We start from the raw sequence: 21,820 nt of genomic DNA, 5'->3' as shown, positions 1-21,820 counted from the left end.
AAACCCCACTATATTTCACACACTCAAAGTTTTAGAAAGTAAAGCTAGAAAGATTAAGGTTCGATGGCAGCTTTGTTTTTACAGGAAAGTGGGAACTCCAGACAAATCAGACAAGGCAGTTTCCCAGCAGTCAACCCCACTAGCCAGCAAAGAGGACCTCTTAAAGAACAACTTTACTTTTTCATAAAGGGTTAAACTCTCATCAACTTATATCACTTACTAATAGCCACCTATTGCTGGCTGTACCACTGGTAAATATTTTCCTTCATTTCCTGTAGACATAAACCTTTTCATTGTGTTGATACGTGAGGCGAAATCTCTCTAACAGAACCCTGGTGAGCAGTAAAAATCTGGCATGGGGTTCTAATCCTTCACCACTCTTTTTATACCGGTAAAACATTGGTTGGATATAAACTTTGCCGCCCAACTGAACTTCAGTTGAAATCAGCTAAATGTATTGCAGGTGCATCTAGAAAGGTTTGCAAAATGCATTTTCTTTAAAAAGTAGCCACAGTGCCAGCATGCTGAAGAGAAGAACTGTTTCTCTCTGTGTGGAAGCAGTGGTCTCTCTGCATGCTCCTGCTGAGTCAGACCCTTATTTCTGCAATAAGCAAAAATAACACTTCCTGCTGATTGGGGAATTGTGGCTCTGACTTAGCAGGGAGTGTGTTGGGCCTCTGCAGAGAGATTACTGCTTCCACACATATTGAAATTGTCCTTCTTTACAACATACTGGCAGGAGACTTAGTCTTGGGCTTACTTCTAAAGAGCACAGACTGTAAAGCTTTCTACATCTTTTGTTTTGATGCACCTGGGATGTATTTAGATGATGTAAACTGAAGATTCAGTTGGGCTTTTAAATATGTAGCTCAGCAATCTGGCTCTTTTAAATTATTGCATGCTACTTGTGCCTAGCTTGCAGTACTTGAAGACACTTTACAGAGAAAAATATCACATAAGGCCAAGTAGAAGTACCCCATGATATATTGTAAACTTGTTCTTTAGCATTCTAATACAACAAAATAGATTTGTACGAAAAATTAATTTTCCAAGTCTTTAAATTAAGGTAGAGCTATGGCATTCCATTAAAACAGATATGTGCAGCAGCACTTAAGTATAAGTGCATCTGTACAGCTTTTTTCTTAGTGCCCCTTCTAAGTTCCATAAATACCTGCTGATCCTGCCAGTAAAGGCCACATTATGCAGCCTCCTGTGATGGGGGGGCACCTATACTGCACTGCTCCTGAATTCAGAGCAAAGTTGTCACTCTCATGTAAGCAGTTTCTGCTTGCACTACAATGGGATGAGAAGATGTTGCAGGGGGTACGGCTATCAGCCATGTCACTGCTGATTCCCTAGCGGGCAGCTTGTCACTCAGCACCTGACCACACCTAGTGCTGCCCACTGCTTTCTGAATTTAGAGCACTGCCTCTGTTTCTAAAACTTTACTACCATAACCTGCAGTGTCTGAGAGGGTGAGCATGTGAGACACAAATGAAGGAGGAATTGGCCTCATTCAGGGCAGGTAATTGTGTTTTTCTTTTTACTTTATGAGAATTGTACATCACATAGTAACTGTATTTGATACTTGTTTAGGCTGTCATACAGAACATGAGCCTTTAATTGTACTTCAAGCCTACTCCTACAGTCCTAGATTGTACAGGGTTTAGGGTGTATGAATCACCCTGCCAGTAAACTAAGCTGTAATGCTCAATGTCAGGCAAGCAGTTGCAAATGTTAATAGAACATTATCATGCATGAAATAGGATGTCTAGAAATTGGAAGGGCAAGGCAGCATGGTTTTTCAGTCATGCATCCTGAATAAGAGTTGAACTTGTTACATCCAGTGGCAAAAGTGTGGGTATAGGAAAAATAATGAGTCATGCAAGAATGAGCATATACAGTAAAAATTCACCCTGTGTGTTTCATTATTACAGAGAAGATCTTGTTTTTGTAAGTATATTCAAGGTCAAGCCAGTGAACTTTGCAGATAACTTTTTATATAAAGGAGCTCCTTCTGTCTCTTCCCTTGAGATACAATAACTTTAGATTTAATTTGCAAATTCAGTATAATAAGTGCTCATTTAAACCGCTAGCATTTTCATTGCTTCTTGTAAATGTCAGCATTTTAACTTTATCTTAACCCAAGAACAAAAATGTAATGTATTGCTGCCTTGGTGTGGTGGTTGTATTTAGTTTCTTTTTTTCAGACACCTGTTGATCCTGTCAGAAGTCTAATGTCCTTTGTCACTTCCTGTGCACTGAACTGAAATATCTGACAAAATTGTCAGATTTTACTATTTCTCTTATGAAAACTACAGAACCTCCCTATGTTATGAGAGATAAGAGACCAGCCTAGGGTGACAACACTGCTCCCCTATAGATACAGTATGGTGAATGGGTGTTGTAACTCTAGGCCAGAAGGGTGTTACCAGCAGCATCATAAGATGAAAATAAAGAAGAGCTAAGCCTAAGTAGAACATGATTGCGGCCATCACATCTCATATTATATATCCAATATATTACATTTTTATTTTTGGCTTATTTTGTATTTTTGGCAGTGTTGTGTTAAAGTTGAACTCCATGCAGATAAAAACACCAATTCATGCAGGCATGTGTTCATTCAAAATTAAGTTTGTACCAGCCTCTTGCAATCCACTGTACAGCAGAGCTCAGATTGGTAAAGGGAGAAGCACCAAAAGGAACCAGTCAGGTTAGCTGTTGAGCTTTATCAGGTGAACTTTAAGTGAAATATCTGACTTAACACTGTCACACTGTCTGTTGCTCTTTTACAACAGATCTACCAACAACTATGCAGTGCAAGAGCCTTTCTTATTGGATACAAATTGAATAGATTGTTTAGGTAGCCCCTTACATTACATATGATTGGTAAATCTAAGGGTATTTGTACAGAGATTTTACAATGTGCACAGTCCACTTTAGGGTTCACTGACTGGTTCTACTGGGTCCCTTTCCTGTCTTTAACAAAATTGGAGATACCTTTAAAATAAATGCTACTCCAGTGTTTACTAAGGGATATATCTAAAAAATGCTTCTGTGAATGTTGCATGCCTTGACCCCCGCGGCACTCAGTGGTCCCTTCCACAGTCCCCTATGTCACTGTTGTGTCCTGCAATGATGTAGGGGTCAACAGAGGAAACCACATAGCACAGCGAGGTATGCCAGCATCTGGCAATTCCAGTAATGTTGAATGCTGAACATTTATCAGCAAGCTTGAATCTTCACTGCAGCAGTGTTTAGCAGTGCCGGCAGAAGGCAAGGTAAGTATTTATATTTGGCCGGAAAAAGAAAGCCTTGGACCCAGGTCATTCTGTTGGTGTTTCTCATCCAATAGTGATATAATGATATTACATGTGTTATCAGGCTGATGAGTAGACAAGCCAAAGGATATTCACAGCTTCCTTGACAGTTAGCACAGCAGATGTTGGAATTTAAGCGCCACACTAATTAAAATAGTCCAAATACAAATTTATTTCATGGGGCCAGGGAACATTCAAGTAGAGAATCCACTGTGTTTTAGGGGTCCAAAACATAACCCCTTCATCAGTGTTTAATGAGAAAAATCATGTATGTGGACAACAATCCCTGCAGCTTTAAAGTTATGTTGAGTTGTGATGGGAGTACTTAAGGCTTGTCAGCAGCTGATTTGGAAGCAACCTGGCAACAGGTAAACATTAATAGTTTTCTTTGCAGGGATTACACTATTCTGTTTTTGTTTTTTAATAGCAACAGAGTCGGTTTAAAAGTGTATGTTCACATGTTTAAAGCATTAAGCATCTAAGCTTCTGTTCTGAGTAAAAGGTTTGGTAATCAATAACCTCTCAGCTACAATTTCTGAAATGCAAAGTTGGAAATGAGCAGGTAGGGCAAAACTAGTGTCTACCAGCTACAGAATTCTCCTTCGCATCTGTGTTGCTAGCATAATGAATTGCAGTGTATGTAAGGTTTGTATTGCAGTGATTCCAGGAAATTCTTGTTCAGTCATTCAGCAAAAAACTTTTTGTAGCATTTCAAAATAGTTAAAGAATTTCCAGATTCAGCAGCTGCTCATGTTATCTAGTAAAGCTTCTGGTAACTTCAGCACTCCAGTAGTTTGTAACTAGAAATTGTAGTTAGTTAAAACAGCAAATCTTTGCTAACTATTAATCAGTAGGTAAAATAAGTAGTGAGATTTGTAGCTGATATCTACATCTCCACAAGGTTGGTGTGACTTAGACATTATCTACAGCTAGCTCTGATTGTAGGTTGGAGAACATCTAGACTGTAGGGCCAGGTATAGTAACAACCACCACAACCCTATTACTCCTACTAATGTGTATGCATGGGTTCAGTTCACAAACAGTTTTGTTAACCTTGCTTGAAGTTAAAGATTAGCAAACTGTGCAGTGAACCCAATTGAAGTCTATTATAGGGGAGGGGGGGGAGGGGCCTTGTCATTCAATTTTTCACCATGTATGAGGCTAATAAGCAAAATATCCTCAAACAAAATGCATGGGAAGCCAGTCACTTCCATGGGGGACATGTGCCAATGCCAAAATTGAAAAATCTTCTCCCTAACAGTGCCAACAGTATAACAGTATATCTGCTGTAAGTGCTTTATTTTATAGACCCTGGGACTGACCAGAGAAAAGTCTATGCACAACATTGTAGGTTTATTACTACTGTATGTATTAATATGGTTTGTATTATGTTTATTACTATGTATTATTATGTATTAATGCACCTATTTCTAGTGGCAAACCTGTGAACTATTCGGCCAAAAGTTAGTGATTCACAAACTATGTGAATCCCAAGGATTTGCTGCAAATCCATGGTAGTGGTGAACCCAAACCTCATGCCTGCTGAGAAGTATGACAAAATTAAATATGAGAAAGAGTTCTATTTATCTGTAAAATACTTCAGACAAACACATCACAGTTCTCAGCTCACCAGTGTTGTAAGATTATTGGCAGTTGATAGGTGATTGGCTGCTAATAAAGGTCTATTTCTGCCATTGTGCAAAGCAGTGTTTATTATTCATGATATCTAAAACTGGATGAAAAAAAGTGTGTAGGTGTAATGTGATGCTTGTAATTAGCAGCAGAAAAAAAATAGAAGACATCAGACTGATTGATCAAAAGACCCACGACTTGTGATCAAGGTTGCAAGTTTGCAAATAAACTAATTGAAGTCTACAATAACGATGATGAGTTTGCTTTGGCATAGAACATCATGAGCATATGGAGAGTGTTTAAACATCACATATGTGTTTTTTTAAATAGTCCCTTTCAAGGTTTTTTTTCTTCTTCTGGAAACCATTTTGTATAGGACATTTTTGAAAAGTTGAAAGACCCGTTAAACTTTCCATTTTGTGCATATTCAAACCCTTTTCTACCCATGGCATGTCACAATTTTGGTGAAGTCCACAACACAAGTCTGAAAATAATTTATTGATCCAAAACTAAAGTAGTCAGCAGAGGGCCAGCAATGATGAACACTAGGTGGCACTGACACATTTTCAGAATGGCTTTCTAATGTTATGGCATGGTATGGTATTGTGTTAGGGTGTTATGGTATATTGTTAAATGTTGGTTCAGGGTTGTGCCTAAAGCTAACCATGCACTTTTAGATTTCTCTCATTAAGCTGTGTGAGAGATGCAGTCACTGTTCACCCAACAATTTTCCACCCAGTTTCTTTGACAAAAGTTGATTGAAAAACTGACTTTTGTCAAGCGGGCTGGTGCAGATTCCTGCCAAATCAGATTAAATCTGAAAAGTGTATGATCAGCCTAAGCTATTTTACTGTTGTTGGATGTTGAATATAGAGTTTAACAGAGCAACTTTAAGCTATGTAACTGTTGTTAGCTGTTGAATATAGAGTTTAATACAATAGCATGTCTCCCATGCCCGGAATGCCTACAGATTTCAAGCAAAAAAAAATTACAATAGGATATTATAAAAAGGAGACAATAAATGTATTGTTAACTTTAAAGTGTTAACCCAAAACAAACATTTAAGCTTTGGAGGGACATTTGTGTGTTGCTTTTCCCTCTGGCAATTTTTATCATTGTGTAACCAGACACTTCTGGGTCCTCTGTGCTTCTGGGCCCCATAGCAATCATATGTTCTGCTAACTATAGTTAGCCCTTGGTTATTTATCCCTCCAGCCTCCATGAGTGCACTGATGCGTTAGTAAAACAACAGTAGCATTGTTTTGAATTAATCTTTATATACCGTTTAAAAAAAAAAGTATTTTATATAGCTTAGAACCCATATACGAAAAAGTAAATAGCCTTGTGCTCATGACAATATTCAAAACATATTAAAAACCAATATAAATAGGTAATATGTAATTGGTAAATAAACCATTTAGTAGATGTAATTGTTATCTCTGATTTTTTTTTTCAATGATCTGAACCCCCGATCATTTGTTTCTTTTCTAGTGTTACTAATTTTCTTCTCTTTTAGTCTATAAACCACACTTCCCATCATTACCTTCCCTGGTACTGCATGGTTTGTTTCTTTAGCTGGCTATACACATATATATTTTCTTTATACATATATATATTTAGATTGAGGAATCCCCCAAAGTTTCTAGTGCATTCTGTCAGCGGACGCCAGCTGCTGTCAGAATACCCAAATGGAGCTTGGTTGCTAGCTTCATTTGGACCGAGACTTTTCCAACTGCCTCCTTCAATCAGCTGATCGGGGTATGCTGGGCAATCGTGTGCCAAGAGTGGCACCCATTGTACGAATTTCGATATGTGCATACCCAACTTTAACTTTAATTTACGACTTGCACCCCAGACAGATGCTAATGCAGTGTTTTGTAGGATTTAGTATTTTTGAACTTTTCCAGTCAGGCAAAATTAGTGTGACCTGTGGTTAAAAAATGTATGAAGAGTTTTACAACGACCATACAACTTTGCATTAAGGGGATTTTAAAAGTTTTAACCTTTACTGAGGAAGCATTAAGAATACAGTTGCTGTCCTCTCCTTCTGAAAATGGAAAGTCTGAGCTGCATTTAGTAGTTTCTGATATCACTGACCGAAAACATCTAAATAGTTTAAGAGTTTTGATGTACAGTATATATTATTATACAGGATTTATATAGCGCCAACAGTTTGTGCAGCGCTTTACAAAATAAGGAAGACATTACAATCACAATACAATTCTACACAAGATGGTAAGGAGTGCCCTGCCTGTGAGGGCTTACAATCTAAAAGGGAGGGGGAAGTGATACATGAGGAGGTAGCTGTGTGTGGATGAATTGTTTGAGAACGTGATCATTGAGTGGTTAGGTTGAGGTGGGATAGGCTTCCCTGAAAAGATGAGTCTTTAGGGAACGCCTAAAGGCAGTCAAGGTGGTAGACAGGAGGACAGGTTGGGGTAAAGAGTTCCAGAGGATGGTAGAGACTCTACAGAAGTCCTGGAGGCGAGCATGGGAAGAGTTGACAAGGGAGCTGAAAAGCAGGAGGTCTTGGGATGAGCGGAGCGGATGGTTAGGGTAATACTTTGGGGTTGATTTACTAACCTAAACACACACACACACCAGGTGTGTGTGATTTTCACACAGCAAAACGTATTTATCAACCAAAAAGTCTCTAAAAGCATATTTCCACTAATGCCATATATGGAAAAATCATGCACATGATGCATATATAATGCTGCTTCACAGTTTAGACAAAAATGGTTAGCTCATGCATTTACATTCCTGCATTCATCAACGCAAGCAACATAACATAGAGCTAATTTACACCACATTACCTTGCAATTCATTGCAGGGCTTTGAACAACACACCTGCTGGGTGTGTACACACTACAAAGGTGTTTCGATTCCTCCCATAGATCATGCTGGGAGGGAACACACTACAGAGGTGTATACACGTTCGTGGTGTGTTTAAAAGGTTAGTAAATCAACCCCTTTGAGTCAAGGTTTGAGATATAGCCGGGGGCAGAGTTGTGGATGGCGTTGTAAGTGATTGTTAATATTTTGAATTTTATCCTTTGGGCGAGTGGAAGCCAGTGTAGGGATTGACAGATGAGGGTTGCAGACACTGAACGGGTGGTTAGGTGAATGAGTCTAGCAGCTGCATTCATGATAGACTGAAGGGGGATAGCCTGTGTAGTGGAAGGCAAGACGAGATATAACAAGTGAGTGGATGAGTAATTTTGCAGTTTCTTTGGTGAGGAAGGGGCGTATTTTGGGGATGTTGCTTTTTGGAGATTACTTTTTATCTGCATTCCTGTCCTTGGTCAGTGACCCAGGAAGCACTGAAACCAGAGACAGCTGGGCAACTAGCATTTTGGAGCTAAATAAATTAATTGGTTGTTTACCACAAACGCATTGATGGTGTCTTATCCTGTATCCAATAAACACTGTTTCAAACGTGAAAGTTGCTCTGGCAGTTTTTCCTTCCCCGAGCGAATGCCAATGATTCAACCACACATGGTTCTTTTTTGGTGCCGGGCAACTATCCTATGTTATAGTGGGATCAGATAAATTCCAGGTGTATAGCTACCCTGAACACAGCATTGAGAGCAACCAGTACAGCACAAAAGTCTGAGTGGAGACAGGCAGCATGTCCACAAGCTGATCTGCTGGTTGTTTGATCCCCCGGGGTTTCATTCAACCTGACAGATATGAGTAAATATTTAAATATACTTCTTACAGATACGTGTGATTAATTTCACTCATCACTTAAATATTACATTTGAGCACACCTCTCCTGGTGATGTCTGTTCTTTTTTTACTCTTTTTTTTTAGATTTCCAGTCTACAGTGAGGTGTCATACAAATGTGCAGAGCAGGATGACATATTTAACAAAAATTATGATGTACTTTAGATAGATTTTAAGCAAGTAATTTATACAGAGGCTTGCTTAAAAACAATTCTAGTTCTGGTATACTTTACATTTTAACCCGGGGCTATAGCAGTGACAGGAACCTAATGTGATCCCTATCCATTAGCAATTGAACTCCACTGCTTCCTTACATACTGACACCTGTGTACTTGTGTTGTAACTGCGCCTTGGATTGTTAAAGCCCTTTACAAACACTTCTTTAGGTTGTTTCATTTGTTGGCTGAGAATCTCAGTGTATAATGGAATAGAACAAAAAATGGAACTCAGTGTGTGCTTTCTTTTCGGAAGATGGAATTACAGTATTAGTGTAATGTTGCAGCGTTGATTCATGCCATGCTGAGATTTGTATTTCATTGTTATTAACAAAAATTATAAGAAAAATACATTTTATTTGTCTCTGATCTCTTTGTAATACTAATCTGCATAGCTCTTGAATCCAAGTTCATAGTCACTGACAGTTATAGCCTTAAATCATTATTTTTCCTTAGATTGGGGTCCTTTATATAGCTACAAACACATCTCAGCTGTATAAAACAAGAAAAAAAATCATTATCCCTACCAATGTTAATCCAGGCAGGCACCATACTGCGTGTTATGTGAGCATTGCTGCTTTTAAAATGGAAAACAAACTAACATTTGTAATGTGATCATATCCCCAGTCAGTTATCTGAAATAGTGATTCTTACTAGGAATATAAATATAACTCCACATATCATTTATTTTTCCACTTTGGCTAGGGGGCTGGGTCCAGCCTTCCACCAGATGTTCACAGGCTGCAAGGATGCCAGCAGGAGATCTTTCTTTACTGATGGCCAGCTGTAGCAGGATTTTACATTTGTGCTAAGCATCCAGTCTCCCCTGATGAAGTGATTTTTTGACATGTTCCTATAGAGAATCCACAAGAATGATCAGGACAGAGAAATTATCTATGATCCGAATTGTATGCTCTCTAAGAATATGTTTAAAAAAAAAAAAAAACGTAAGAAGCTAGTCTATCACTTAAACATCATTATGACATAGTAGTCCCATTTCAACATTAAGGCTAGGTTCACACCTGCACGACACCCAGGCCACCCGATCGTGTGCTAGTGCACACAGCAGTTGCTTTTTTTGTACCTTTTTTGCAACACATGGCTTTTTTTAGCCGTGATCATGTTCACTTGCACGGGCGAAATCACAGCGGAAAACCACGCGATCCACCCGATGCGACTGGGGTGCCACTAGACAATAATGGCACCCGCAGTGTGATCGCCTGCTGTGGGAGACTCCGTGACCGCGCAGCAATCCGTTCGGTTTTGTGCGCGATTGCCGCGCTGTCAGGAGTCGCCCAGGTGTGAACTTAGCCTAATTGTTATACTTAAAAATAATTGAAAACATTCTGTTTTTCTCTTTTTATATATGGATAACATATGCTGACATACAATTCACAATAATAGCGGACAAAAAGTTAAGTATGGTGGAGTAAAGCTTGGCATGTAGAGGGTCACTGCACTCAAAACTGAAATTTTTGCTATAGTGCAGACTGGTGGACTGAGTCAGGTTCTGGTGGCTTAAACGTCTTGAATACACCCACAGTGAGCTTTTCTGTTCACATGAGAGTTTTGGGTGTTCCCGCCCCCTTTGTGTGTTTCAATTACTTCTTTTGCATTTTCCATAATATATCAAATAATCTGACAAGCGTAGGAACTCTGCATAAAAGTCACAGCAGGTGTGCAGACCCAGGAACCTGAGTACAAAAATATCACCAATACAGATGCTGAGAGATACAAGAAAGTGTTAGCCGATTTAACTCTGTGCCAAAACCTGTAATGTTGGGGTTAGATAGACCATTTAAAGGAAACTTCCATGTCCTGAGACTTTACCTTCACCCTTTACTTACACTACTTACACATATCATACACACACACACACACACACACACACACACACACACACACACACACTGTATCCCTTCTTACTGAGAACAACAATAGCAAAGACCTATGGTCGATATACTTGTAGGTGGAGAGAGATATTATTAATTGGATATGTATCTCAGATTGACCAGTGGAAGGTGCTTCATTCTTTTGTTGAAACTTGAACTCCTGGGCTCTCAGGTATTACTTCCTTCTAGGTCTAAATTATTGGGAAAGAAAGCAGTCTTAAACAATGGAAATCCCTTTAAAACTGGCCTACACTTGAAAAAAGCATGTTTCCTTCAACGTCTATTGAGTATGTTGAGTTTGTTGAAGGCTTCAGAAAATGTATATTTTCAGTCACACATCATTTTTATGTGTTCCACGGAGCAGGAAAAAGGGTTTTGTTCGCTTTTGTAAATTGCAAAGACAAAGAGAAAAATACAAATTCAATCCATCAGTAACAGTACTGTAACTGATTCAGAATATCAATTATCCGTGAACAAGATGTCCCAGACTTAGTGAAATGTCAAGAGACTTGCTCCAGCAAATAAAACCCTAAGAGACGAAAGACATCTTGACGCGTTTCACATTCTTTATAAGACAAATTCTAATTAGCGCTATTTTTTCTTTGTTTCCAGCACCAAGGAAAAATTGGAGTCAAATTTAATGTGGGAACAGATGACATCTCAATTGAAGAAGTTAATGCAATTATTAATGATGGAAAGTATCACGTGGTACGTTTCACGAGAAGTGGGGGTAATGCCACCTTACAAGTCGACAACTTACCAACAATAGAGCGTTTCCCAGCAGGTAAGAATGTTTTCTTAAAAATAAAGTCATTTATTTTCTTCAATGGTAAATTATAGGGCTGAGGTGCAGAAACATACAGTGATGTGTCATTTATTGCAGTAGGTACAATTAAACAATGTAAAAAAAAGTATGACTTGTTAGAGTTTAGCTAAGGTTTTGTACAGTCAGCTTATTCATTGACAAATGGAAAGGATTTGACAAAAGATTTCAGTATCAAAATTAAAAGTATTTATCTTGATAACTAAAGAACTGTTTTGTGATTTTTATTAACTATATGTTTAGTTATCGTAGAAAGTTTATGTTTTTTCGCTTTCCCAAAAACTTTTGTACATGACAGTATATGATGGAGAAATCATTTATTTGATGTTGCATTATAGTCAGGGAAAAAGAATATGAAGTAACAAACTGAGGACTGCAAGGAATGTCAAAAAAGGTATTGGCTATAGCAGGGTTTTTGTTAAGAGGAATCTGCATATATCTTATTGAAATTATTAGCATCATCAGCATACCTTAAGAAATCATTGCCATCCAACATCAGTTGGACATGCATGCACTATTTTATCGCCGTAAGGCACCAGTATTCTCTAGGAGGGTCCAAAACATTCTTGAACATACAAGAACATTATTTTTTGCTGAATGTCTTTTGCAATATGAATGGAGGGGGCAGGATATTAAAATCACTGCTATTTGCTGGTGAAATAGCTTATTTTAGGGGACCTAACAGATCAGCCCAATTAGTTGTTTCTTCTAAAAAAAAAACAGCCTACGGATTGGGTCTAGGTGTTTCTATTGACATGAGATTGTCATGTTACCTTGCTAAAAATGTCTGTTTCAGGTGACTGTCATCTCATGTCTGGGGGTAACTTTAGTTAAAAAAAAATGCTAAAACCTTGTTTAAAGAAGAATCAAAGAGTTTATATCATAAACATGTTAGGGCGGTAAGGTACATTGTTGCATACGCATTCCGCAAATTAAAGTATTTCTAAAGTCAAAACATTTTGTTTAATAGAGTAGAGAGCAATGAGAACCTCTATCAGGTTTTTATTTTTCTCTTTGATCCAAAGTGATGGGAAATCCAAACTTTTAAACTTGTCATCAGAACAGGTTAAGATAAAGGTTTCCATTGGTGACAGCTGTCTAAAAGTGAGTTTCCTCACTCTTTATTTTCCTTTCATGTTTCTGGGGTGGGAACTAAAGTAAAAAAATATTCCCAATGGGACATACATGGAAATTAATTACCTTAACCTACTCTATCTAAAAAAGGCTTTAGCTATATGTTGTGTATTATTAACATGACCATCAAAATAATGAATTCATTTTAAATGGGGGAGGGAGAGATTTGAAACCGCAATGTTGCTCAGGCGAAGAGCTTAACCAGAAAACAGAACTCAGTAAATACTTACATTTCCTGCTGTCTGCACTGCCGAACTCCTCACTTATCTTAAGTAATGAAGGCCACACTGTCACCAACACTTATGGAAGTGTCAATCTCCTGGACTCCCTGCAGCCTTCACTGGTTTTTCCCTCTGACCTCTACCCAGGAGAACCCAAAGGATCAACACACTCTTGGAAGTGTCTGTGTCTGTGCAAATATTGGCAAAAGAATTCTCAACATTAGAGGGGAGTTTGACAGTACAGGAAGGGTAGTATTTACTGACTTTTACAGGTATCACTTCATTTAAATTAATCATCCATGTCTTCTGCTGCTGGCTCAATATGTCAAGGTGTTCTTCAGCTGGCAAAAAAGGAACCCAACACAGTTGTTTTGGTAGAGCCAAATGACTTTCCACTCTAGTAAATGTGCTGGTTTTTCTCATGAACTTAAGATCAGTCAGTCAGTCAGCAGATGCCATTGTTAGCCACCGAAGCTGAAAATAAATAGCAGAATAGCTGATATCTGATTGGGGATCCATGCCAATGTAATACTCGGGTTCTTCTAAAATGCAAAACCACATTCACAGATTACTCACCATCAAGGACTCAATACTAATTTTAGGTGGACATATGTTAAAATTAGTCTTAAAGAAAAAGGAACTATCCATTCAAACAACAAAGGACATAACAGTGTGCTAGACTAAGGGTACTGACAGGGTTATTCACAAAAGGGTGAGGAGTTTGGAGAAGGCAGGAGAAGTGAACAATCTAGGACAACATAGCTGAACTGAAAAGTAAGCTGAATTGGAGAATTTTTCCAAATCAGCTATTTTGGCCTAGATCGTTCACTTCTCCTGTCTTCTCCAAACTCTTCACCCTTTAGTTAATAGCCCTGTAAGTGTTTCAGAAAGATTCCACTAATTTTTTAAGTTTGAGAATAAAAACATATTTCTTATATTTCAACTTTTCTGAAAATATCCATGACTAACTTGGTGGAATATGTTATAGCTAGAGATGTGCCCAGGAATACTTGTTGTGACATTCACCAAACATTTACAGAAGGTAAATCTACCTGGAAAATGTGTTTTAATATACAGTACATTATTCATAATCAGTTAATATATAGCAAATATCACATTCACTGCTTTCTAAAAATGCCTGTTGAAGTTTATCTAAACCCAGGAGCAACAATTGTATATATTACAGCTTATCAGTTCTTGCATGTGGTGGCTGCATTACTTTCCTTTTTTCATGCTTTTTTCCTTTATTTTGACATAGCTACCCTAACACATTTTCTGTCCTAGGGTAACAATACTCACTCACTGTACTGTATTTATGGAGGAGTAGCATTGCCACCCTAGGACAGAAAGGGGTAACCTGGGCAGGGCTGATAACATTGTTTGAAATTGCAGAGTGTGCAGGACACAGGACAGCACTGGATTTCTGGCAGAATCAACAGGTATTTCTTTGTCCTTATCAAACAAATACCAAAACAAGTTCAATGGTACATTTAACAGACCAAAAGGAACAAACAGGAAAAGTTAATTGTTAGAATTTACATACACTTTAACATTTTTCCTTTGGTTTCAAATTATATAACCTCTCATCCGTTATATTTTTACATGACCTTCACTGAACATTTCACTTGCTATGTTGTTTCTAATACATTATGTTATGTTTGTATTGCTGCGTCATTCACATGAAGCGAAGTGTCCTGCTATATGTTTAATTTTAATTTCTTTCTCAGCAATTATCTCACATTACATATTTTTATGTCAAGTTCATTAAGAAGCTTGATGTGGCATTTGCCCTACTCAGAAACAGAAAATGTGGTAGCAGCTGTGTCACAGATTTTTCGATAGATGTTCTCAACCAGTTCGGTTTCAGCATTAAGGGACCATGGGTGCAGTAATGCCTTGGGGGTGATAAGCATTTGTTTTCTCATTTCTGCAGTGCTGTAGCCATGTTTCTAGCCTCCTGTCTATCAGCCTTGGGCTGTCATCCTTCCAACTCAACCTCTTCAGCCTGAGCTTCTGTTTCCCATATTAATATGGCCTAACACAGTCTTTTATCAATATTCCTAAAGAAATCCGTACATGCTTTTTGGTTGCATCTCTCCTAAGAATAAATTATTTGGCAAAACAGACATACATGTGGATTCATTCTGCACAGTAAGAAGGCAGTGGGTGAAGTTATCTTATCAGTGTTTATAGGAGATTCAATCCCATGAAGCTTTATTGTGACAAGATATACATAATTCTGCTACTGTGCATTCAGAATCCTTTATTCCCTTACTTACTTAAGTTTGTAAAACAAATAGTAGGTTTAATGTAGGCAGTAAAGCAGAATATGAAAAAGACCAAAGTTTTGGATATGCATAAGAAGCTATGAAAACTGTTAAGCCATGCAGGGCAAAGTGTAATCATGTTAGAAGGCACAACAAGGCATCACATAATATTTGAGAGGTAACTGTATGAAACCTTTGGGGGAGGTACAGAATGCAAAGAAACTATATCACTTTGAGGGTATATTTTCTTTTTTGTTAAAATATATTTACCATGCCATGCTCATATGTATATTACACAAGACTTGAACAATTCTAGCAAAACCTACATAAAATAATACAGTTTGATTTAAAATATCACGCTTATGCAAGCATACCATAGTTACTTTTTTTCATTCTAATGCCCTGTGTGTTTGCTGAAACCTGATCCACTGCCACTTTTGCCTTCCACTAACTACATTTGTGGCTCAGTTGCTGCTCTTGTTTGGAAATGTGGTGTCTGGCTTTAAGTTTTGTGTGCAGCATCTTTTTGTAGAATTAAAGCCTATGGGTAACTTTGAACATCTCAGTCTTACCAGATATCTAGCATGAGGATTAGACCATTTAGGGATATCTTAAGGAAAAAAGAGAGCATGAAACTATAAAGCTTTCTGTTGCTCTTAGAGACTTTCCAAGTTGTCCTTGGTATCTGCATTAACATTCTCTCTTCTCTGACAAGACGGGGGAAGGTGTAAACTATGCACCCAGTATAGTCCACTGGCTGAGGGACACATGAAACAGTTTGGGATCCTGCTGCAATTTTTTTTTGATGTTTCTCCTCCATTCACTTTTGGGTCGATATTTGACAATTTATTACCAAACATATTAGTGTCCTGATAATTCTTAATCTGGCATCTTGTCTGTGGGGTAGAAATTAGTTTTGCCACTTTGATATTTAGAGAGCAAACAAGTGAGGAGCAATATCAACTGATAAAATGTATTGTTTTTACCTTTTCATGTATGCTTTGTTGCATCTGCTGATTTCCCCAGCTTCTTTTAGCTGCTTTATGTCTACAGACATGGACACATTTGTTGGTACCTTTACAGCCCATTGAAACAATACTCATTCCTCCTGCAAATTAAATAAAAAAGCAATTGTCTCATAGATACCTGCAAGCCTTTTGTACGTCACATAGGGGTCTATTCACGAAGCTGCCGAAGGATCTAGCCATAGCTTAGGCCGATCCTTCGGCTAGCTTCGGCCCCAGGACCCCTTCGGTTCAGTAGAACCGAAGGGGTGCTGTACGGGCTATTCACTATAGCCCGTACAGCTCCCGAACGTGGCCGAGCGGCTCAGTCGAGCCGAACGCATATGCCTTGGCTCGGCTGAGCCACGCTGAAAGCCGAAGATGGCCGGGCGGCCGGCCATTGGCCAGCCAACAGCCTGCTTCTGACAGCTGGGCGGAGCGAGCCGTGATCTTATGGCTGGCTCCGGCCATTTGCAGAGAGATCTCCAAACAGCAAACTCTCCCTGGCGCTCCGGGAGTCTCCCGCTCCCGGCCGCCAAGGAGAGAAACACTGCTGTTTCTTTTTTTTTTCTGACACCGAGCCGTGTCAGAATAGAAAAAAATAAAACAAATTTTGCCCATTGGAATGCATTGCTAGATTCCTATTGGCTATTTCAATTTGCAATAGCCAATAGTAAACTAGCATTGTACCCGCCCTCTGCTGCAGTTCTCCACCAGGTCCATCAGCAGAGGGCGGGTACAATGCTAGTTTACTATTGGCTATTGCAAATTGAAATAGCCAATTGGAATCTAGCAATGCATTCCAATGGGCAATTTTTTTTTCTATTCTGACACGGCTCCATGTCAGAATAAAAAAAAAGAAACAGCAGTGTTTCTCTCCTTGGCGGCCAGGAGCGGGAGGCTCCCAGAGCGCCCAGAAGAGTTTTTTTTATTTCTTTTTTTTTTACGGCAGCAGAACCGCCGGACAATAGAAAACTGTTGGGCAGAGCTAGCTGTCATTGCTAGCTCCGCACAATCGTTTTCTATTTACTTTTTCTTTACTTTTTAAACAATTTTTCTGTTCTGCTCGGTCCCTCAGAGGGACCGAGCAGAACAGCTGAGCCGAATGCCGCTCAGCGGCATTCAGCTATTCACTCACTGCTGTTCGGCATATATAAGAATAGGCCGAACAGTAGTGAGTAGCCTGCCGGAGGTTCGGCTCAGCCGATCCAACATCAAACTCCTTCTGCACTTCGGGTCAGCCGAACATGCTGAGCATATTCGGCCGACCCGAAGCCAATGCGAAGCAAGCTGTTGTACGGCTGATTTCAGTGTTCGGCTCACTTCAGGTCGGTCATTCACTCGGCTACCTACGGCAGCTTAGTGAATAGACCCCATAGTAAAGCAAAGAAAGTGTGAAAAGGGATCAGTTATTGCTTGCTCTAGAAAGATATTCTAAAAGGGCCTGGACAGATTTGTTGGTACCATTAGAAAAGATTTTAAACATTTGGATAATTGTGATATTTCAAACTGACTGTTTTCTGTAATGGACATCACACACATCTTCAATTGTGTAATCAGTCAGACAGCCTTTTTAGAGAAAAGTAGTCACTCTGGCGTTTGGCATTATCATGTTCACCACACTGAACATGGACCAGAGGAGAAGGAGAGAGTTGCTTCAGGAGATCAGAAAGAACATTTTAGACCAGCATGTCAAAGGTAAAAACTACAAGCCACATAAGATAAAAGGAGAACTCCAAGGTCAAAACACACAGCTAAAAGCACTCAAGAATGGCTAAGAACAAAATATTGGACTATTCTGAAATTGGCCTTCTGTAAGCCCTGATTTAAATCCTATCCAACATCTATAGAAAGAGCTGAAATGTGCAATCTGGAAAATACACACTTTAGAGAGCTGGAGCCCAAGAAGAGTGGTCCTCACTACATGTTGGTAGGTGCAGAAGTCTCATTGAGAGCTATATAAATCACTTGTTTGCAATGATTGCCTCTAAAGATTGTGCAGCAAAATATTAGGCTAAACATCCCATCATATTTGTCCATGCAATTTTCATCTGATTTATTGTTTAAAATATTCTGTTTGAGGATGAGTTTTATTAAATATGGAATACACAATGATGGATGTCTATTACCTTGGTTAGTTTCAAGTTATTTCAGAGAAAATAACTTGGTTCTTTTTTTTTGTGAAAGGTTACCAACAAATTTGTCAATGCCTGCACATGCATGCACTCCTGCAATGGCTGCGCGGCATTTTGCAAGATGGATTTTCTAAAAGTAATAGCAGTGGACAAGGACCAAGTAATGTGTGTAAATGTAACTGTGCACATGCGTGCTGGAGTTACATTGTCCCAGCACCCAGCTTCTTTCTCGGCATCTTACAGCTTCTGAGAATGGAACCAGAGTGTACCTTACACTGTGCATGTGCTACAGGCAGTGTACACAAAAAAATGTTAGCAGGTAGAAAAAACGAGTTTTCTAGCAGAAAAGACATCCAAAGTCTTCTCCGTCAAAAAGCTCTACCTCGAAGCAATTTTCTTTTTTTGTCTTCAGTTCAGCTTTTAAACATTAGCAAAGTCTAAACTAGATAAACAAAGCTTTCCACACATTCACAAGTTAAGAGCACATTACGTGTAGATTCCTACATTTTTAAGTATCCATGGTTACCAACATTTGTACAAAATTAATCTACATCTGAGACCACCAGCAAATCCCTTATGTCTAAAACCAAAATTCTAAATAATTCATGTTTTTAAATCACATACGCTATATGTAGGTTCTTGCTGCCTTCTGAGATATCACAAACCTGAATGATTAATTTGACGGCATTGCATGAATTAGCACAGTATGGCTTGCCACAAATTGTTTTTGATTCTCCATGAGAACTTTCAAATTTAAATTGTATAGCCATGACACATTCTGTAAGTGTGTAATAGCATTTAATCCTGTACACTTGTACCTGTGTTCTTCAGCTGCACTGGCGTACAGACCCAGCACGTTAAAAAAGAATCGTCATGTTTTTCACCATCGAAGGCTTTATCTAATAACTTAGGCTTAAGATGTAAAAAACAGAATAAAGACCCAAATAAAAGCACAATTGGCCTCAATTTTTCACATTGGAAGTTTTTTATATTTTTAAGGTAAATCCTATCTAAACCAGTGAACAAAAATATAATACTGTATATTGCAGCTTACCTATCCTTGGATGTGTTGATGTGTTCTCTTTTTTTAGGTTGTTTTCTTCTTTTTCACCTGGTGATCCTGCCAATAACACACTTTCTGTTCCAGGGTGACAATGTTCACATGATGATTTGAAATTACTTGATTGGGACACAAATAGTAGAAATACAGGGGTGTTACCCATTCCCTACTCCATCAAAAATGTAAAAAAAATAACTTTAGATATACATAATAAAAGATTAGGAGGTTATACCTGTGTACCTACTCAAACAAAGAGGTTGGGTGTGTACTATTAATGCAGTTATAGCAATATGTATTACTTATTTAACAGACGATGGGGACCTCCAACCCCTTGTAGCACTTAGGTGCAAAATAGTTAAATATTTAGTAATGCATTAAAAAAAACTACAAAGCAGCATTAATTTGTGTCTTTTATATCTGCCTGAAGTTCAGATTTTGTCTACTTCATAATCATAGCATAGAGGGTAATAAAAGAGAAGAAGCCAGTACATTACACTGCCATCATATAGATGTGGTATGGCTGCATACACGTTAATAGTTAATGGATAGCAACTAGTCACAGGTAGAAGTTATATCATACATTCCAGTCACTATTAATTGTCAGTGTGGATCACATTTCTTGCTAATTACATTTCATCTATTGTTCTTTAACATGAAACATTCCACCTATTTCTTTGTTTATTGTATAATTTGTAATGTTTTTCATGGAGACATAATGAGAAGTTCTATTGTAGGATTAGATAACAGTTAAAATCTCCCCCTGCTTCATCGAGGTTAACAGCTTCTCTAGATTTGCATGAATTTCCCTTCATCCTCCATTTAATGATGATGAATATTTGTGATTTAAGGAATACAGCACCATCTTCCACACCATTTGTTCTGATGAATACACATCATGGGAAAACCTACAGTATGTCATTTTAATTGCTTCTATTAGATGTCACAGTGTACTGTACAATCAGCAGTTTTCTTGTAAACCATTACTCCTTATCAGTTGCATCAAGTAGTGTCTGTCCAGTGATGCAGATTGCTTGTATCTAGAAAAGTAGTTGTTTTTTTAATCAGGAAAAAAATATACTTATTGTGATTTTAGCCAGCTCAGTGGCAGAATTACACGACTGGCTAATATTAAAACCTCTAACAGAAGTAATAACTGCTTATATGGCTTAAAGGGCACTCGGTTATGTGAGAATCATGGAGGCTGCCATTGCTAAACCCTCCTCCTCTGTTAATTCTAGTTCCCTGACAGTCATGCTGATGCCATAGAGTTAATGCACTCTGAGCCTTGACCTTGGTCAAGTACGAAGATGGGCAATTCTGACAATCACTTGCATGTTTGTTTCTGGTGTGTGACTCAAAAGTACTTAAAGTGGAAGTAAACCCTCCTATTTCCAGGAAAAGATAGTACCATCTTAGCCTCTATTTAGATCTGCACTTGCCATGGTGCTACGCATGTGATCAGCAATGACACTAACCTTTTAAAGACTTGAAAGTTCAGTTCATATAAGCACAGTGGCAACTGAGTCATGCTTTAACTGAAACTGTTTTTGGAATCAGTGAAATTGGTGGGTTTAGTTCAACACAGTCAGGCAACTAGGATCTTCTTTAGGAGGCCAGCCATGGAAGCCCCCATACTTCATTCACAACAGTATAATTTCCAGATAACCTTTCAGTAATCTGCATGAATAAATTCCTGACATGCCACAATATACATCAACAATATAATTAAAAAAAGAAAAAAAGCTTCAGTAGAGTGAGTAAAATACCAAGCAAACATGTTTGGGGACTTTGGGACTTTAAAGTTTATATTTTTATTTATTATTTATTACAGATATTTATATAGCGCTGTCAATTGTTGCAGTGCTTTACATAGTGCACATTTACATCAGTCCCTGCCCTTAAGGAGCTTACAATCTAAAGTTACATGTATCACATTCTACACTACACTTACATTGTAAATAAAATTAATATTTGTATTGACCAATCATATTAAAATATTATTAAAGCTTTCATTAAGACTGGTACAAAAGTTATTTACAAAAACTTCACAAAGGCCCTACCATTGATAAATGCATCAATCACATATATATGGCAAAAGAAATCAATAACATATATAGTTACTATATCACTCAATGGTAAGGCAGTAGCAGTACTCTCAACACACATTTCATGAGCAACGTTTACTTTTTCAGGAGATTGTTGATGGTAAATGGGTATCTAGTAGGGATGCACCAATGCCGTTTTTTTGGTATCAAGTACTGATATTCTTTTCCAGTAGTCGCCGGTACCGAATACCGATACCGCAAGTCCAATTAAGGAAGTCAGGCAACGTCTACTGACTCGCTGCCCGCCTTCCTGATTAGCCAGGAAGTCAGGAGGCGTGTAAT

At 38.4% G+C, this 21,820-nt stretch overlaps 1 protein-coding gene across 1 annotated transcript in view; it reads left to right on the top strand.

Annotated features, from left to right (window-relative positions):
• The window catches only part of LOC108789430 (neurexin-1), a 706,321-nt gene that overhangs the window by 660,545 nt on the left and 23,956 nt on the right, over window positions 1–21,820 (top strand). Inside the window, exon 14 of the mRNA XM_018559452.1 lies at window positions 11,402–11,573. Coding sequence (XP_018414954.1) covers window positions 11,402–11,573 — 172 coding nt within the window. The remainder of the gene's footprint in view (window positions 1–11,401; window positions 11,574–21,820) is intronic.

The sequence above is a fragment of the Nanorana parkeri genome, unplaced genomic scaffold (genome assembly GCF_000935625.1).
Source record: "Nanorana parkeri isolate BGI_ZX_2015 unplaced genomic scaffold, ASM93562v1 scaffold396, whole genome shotgun sequence".
NCBI classification, from domain to species: domain Eukaryota; kingdom Metazoa; phylum Chordata; class Amphibia; order Anura; family Dicroglossidae; genus Nanorana; species Nanorana parkeri.
The sequence above is the reverse complement of the archived record's forward strand: the minus strand, read 5'-3'. Positions and strand labels throughout refer to the sequence as shown.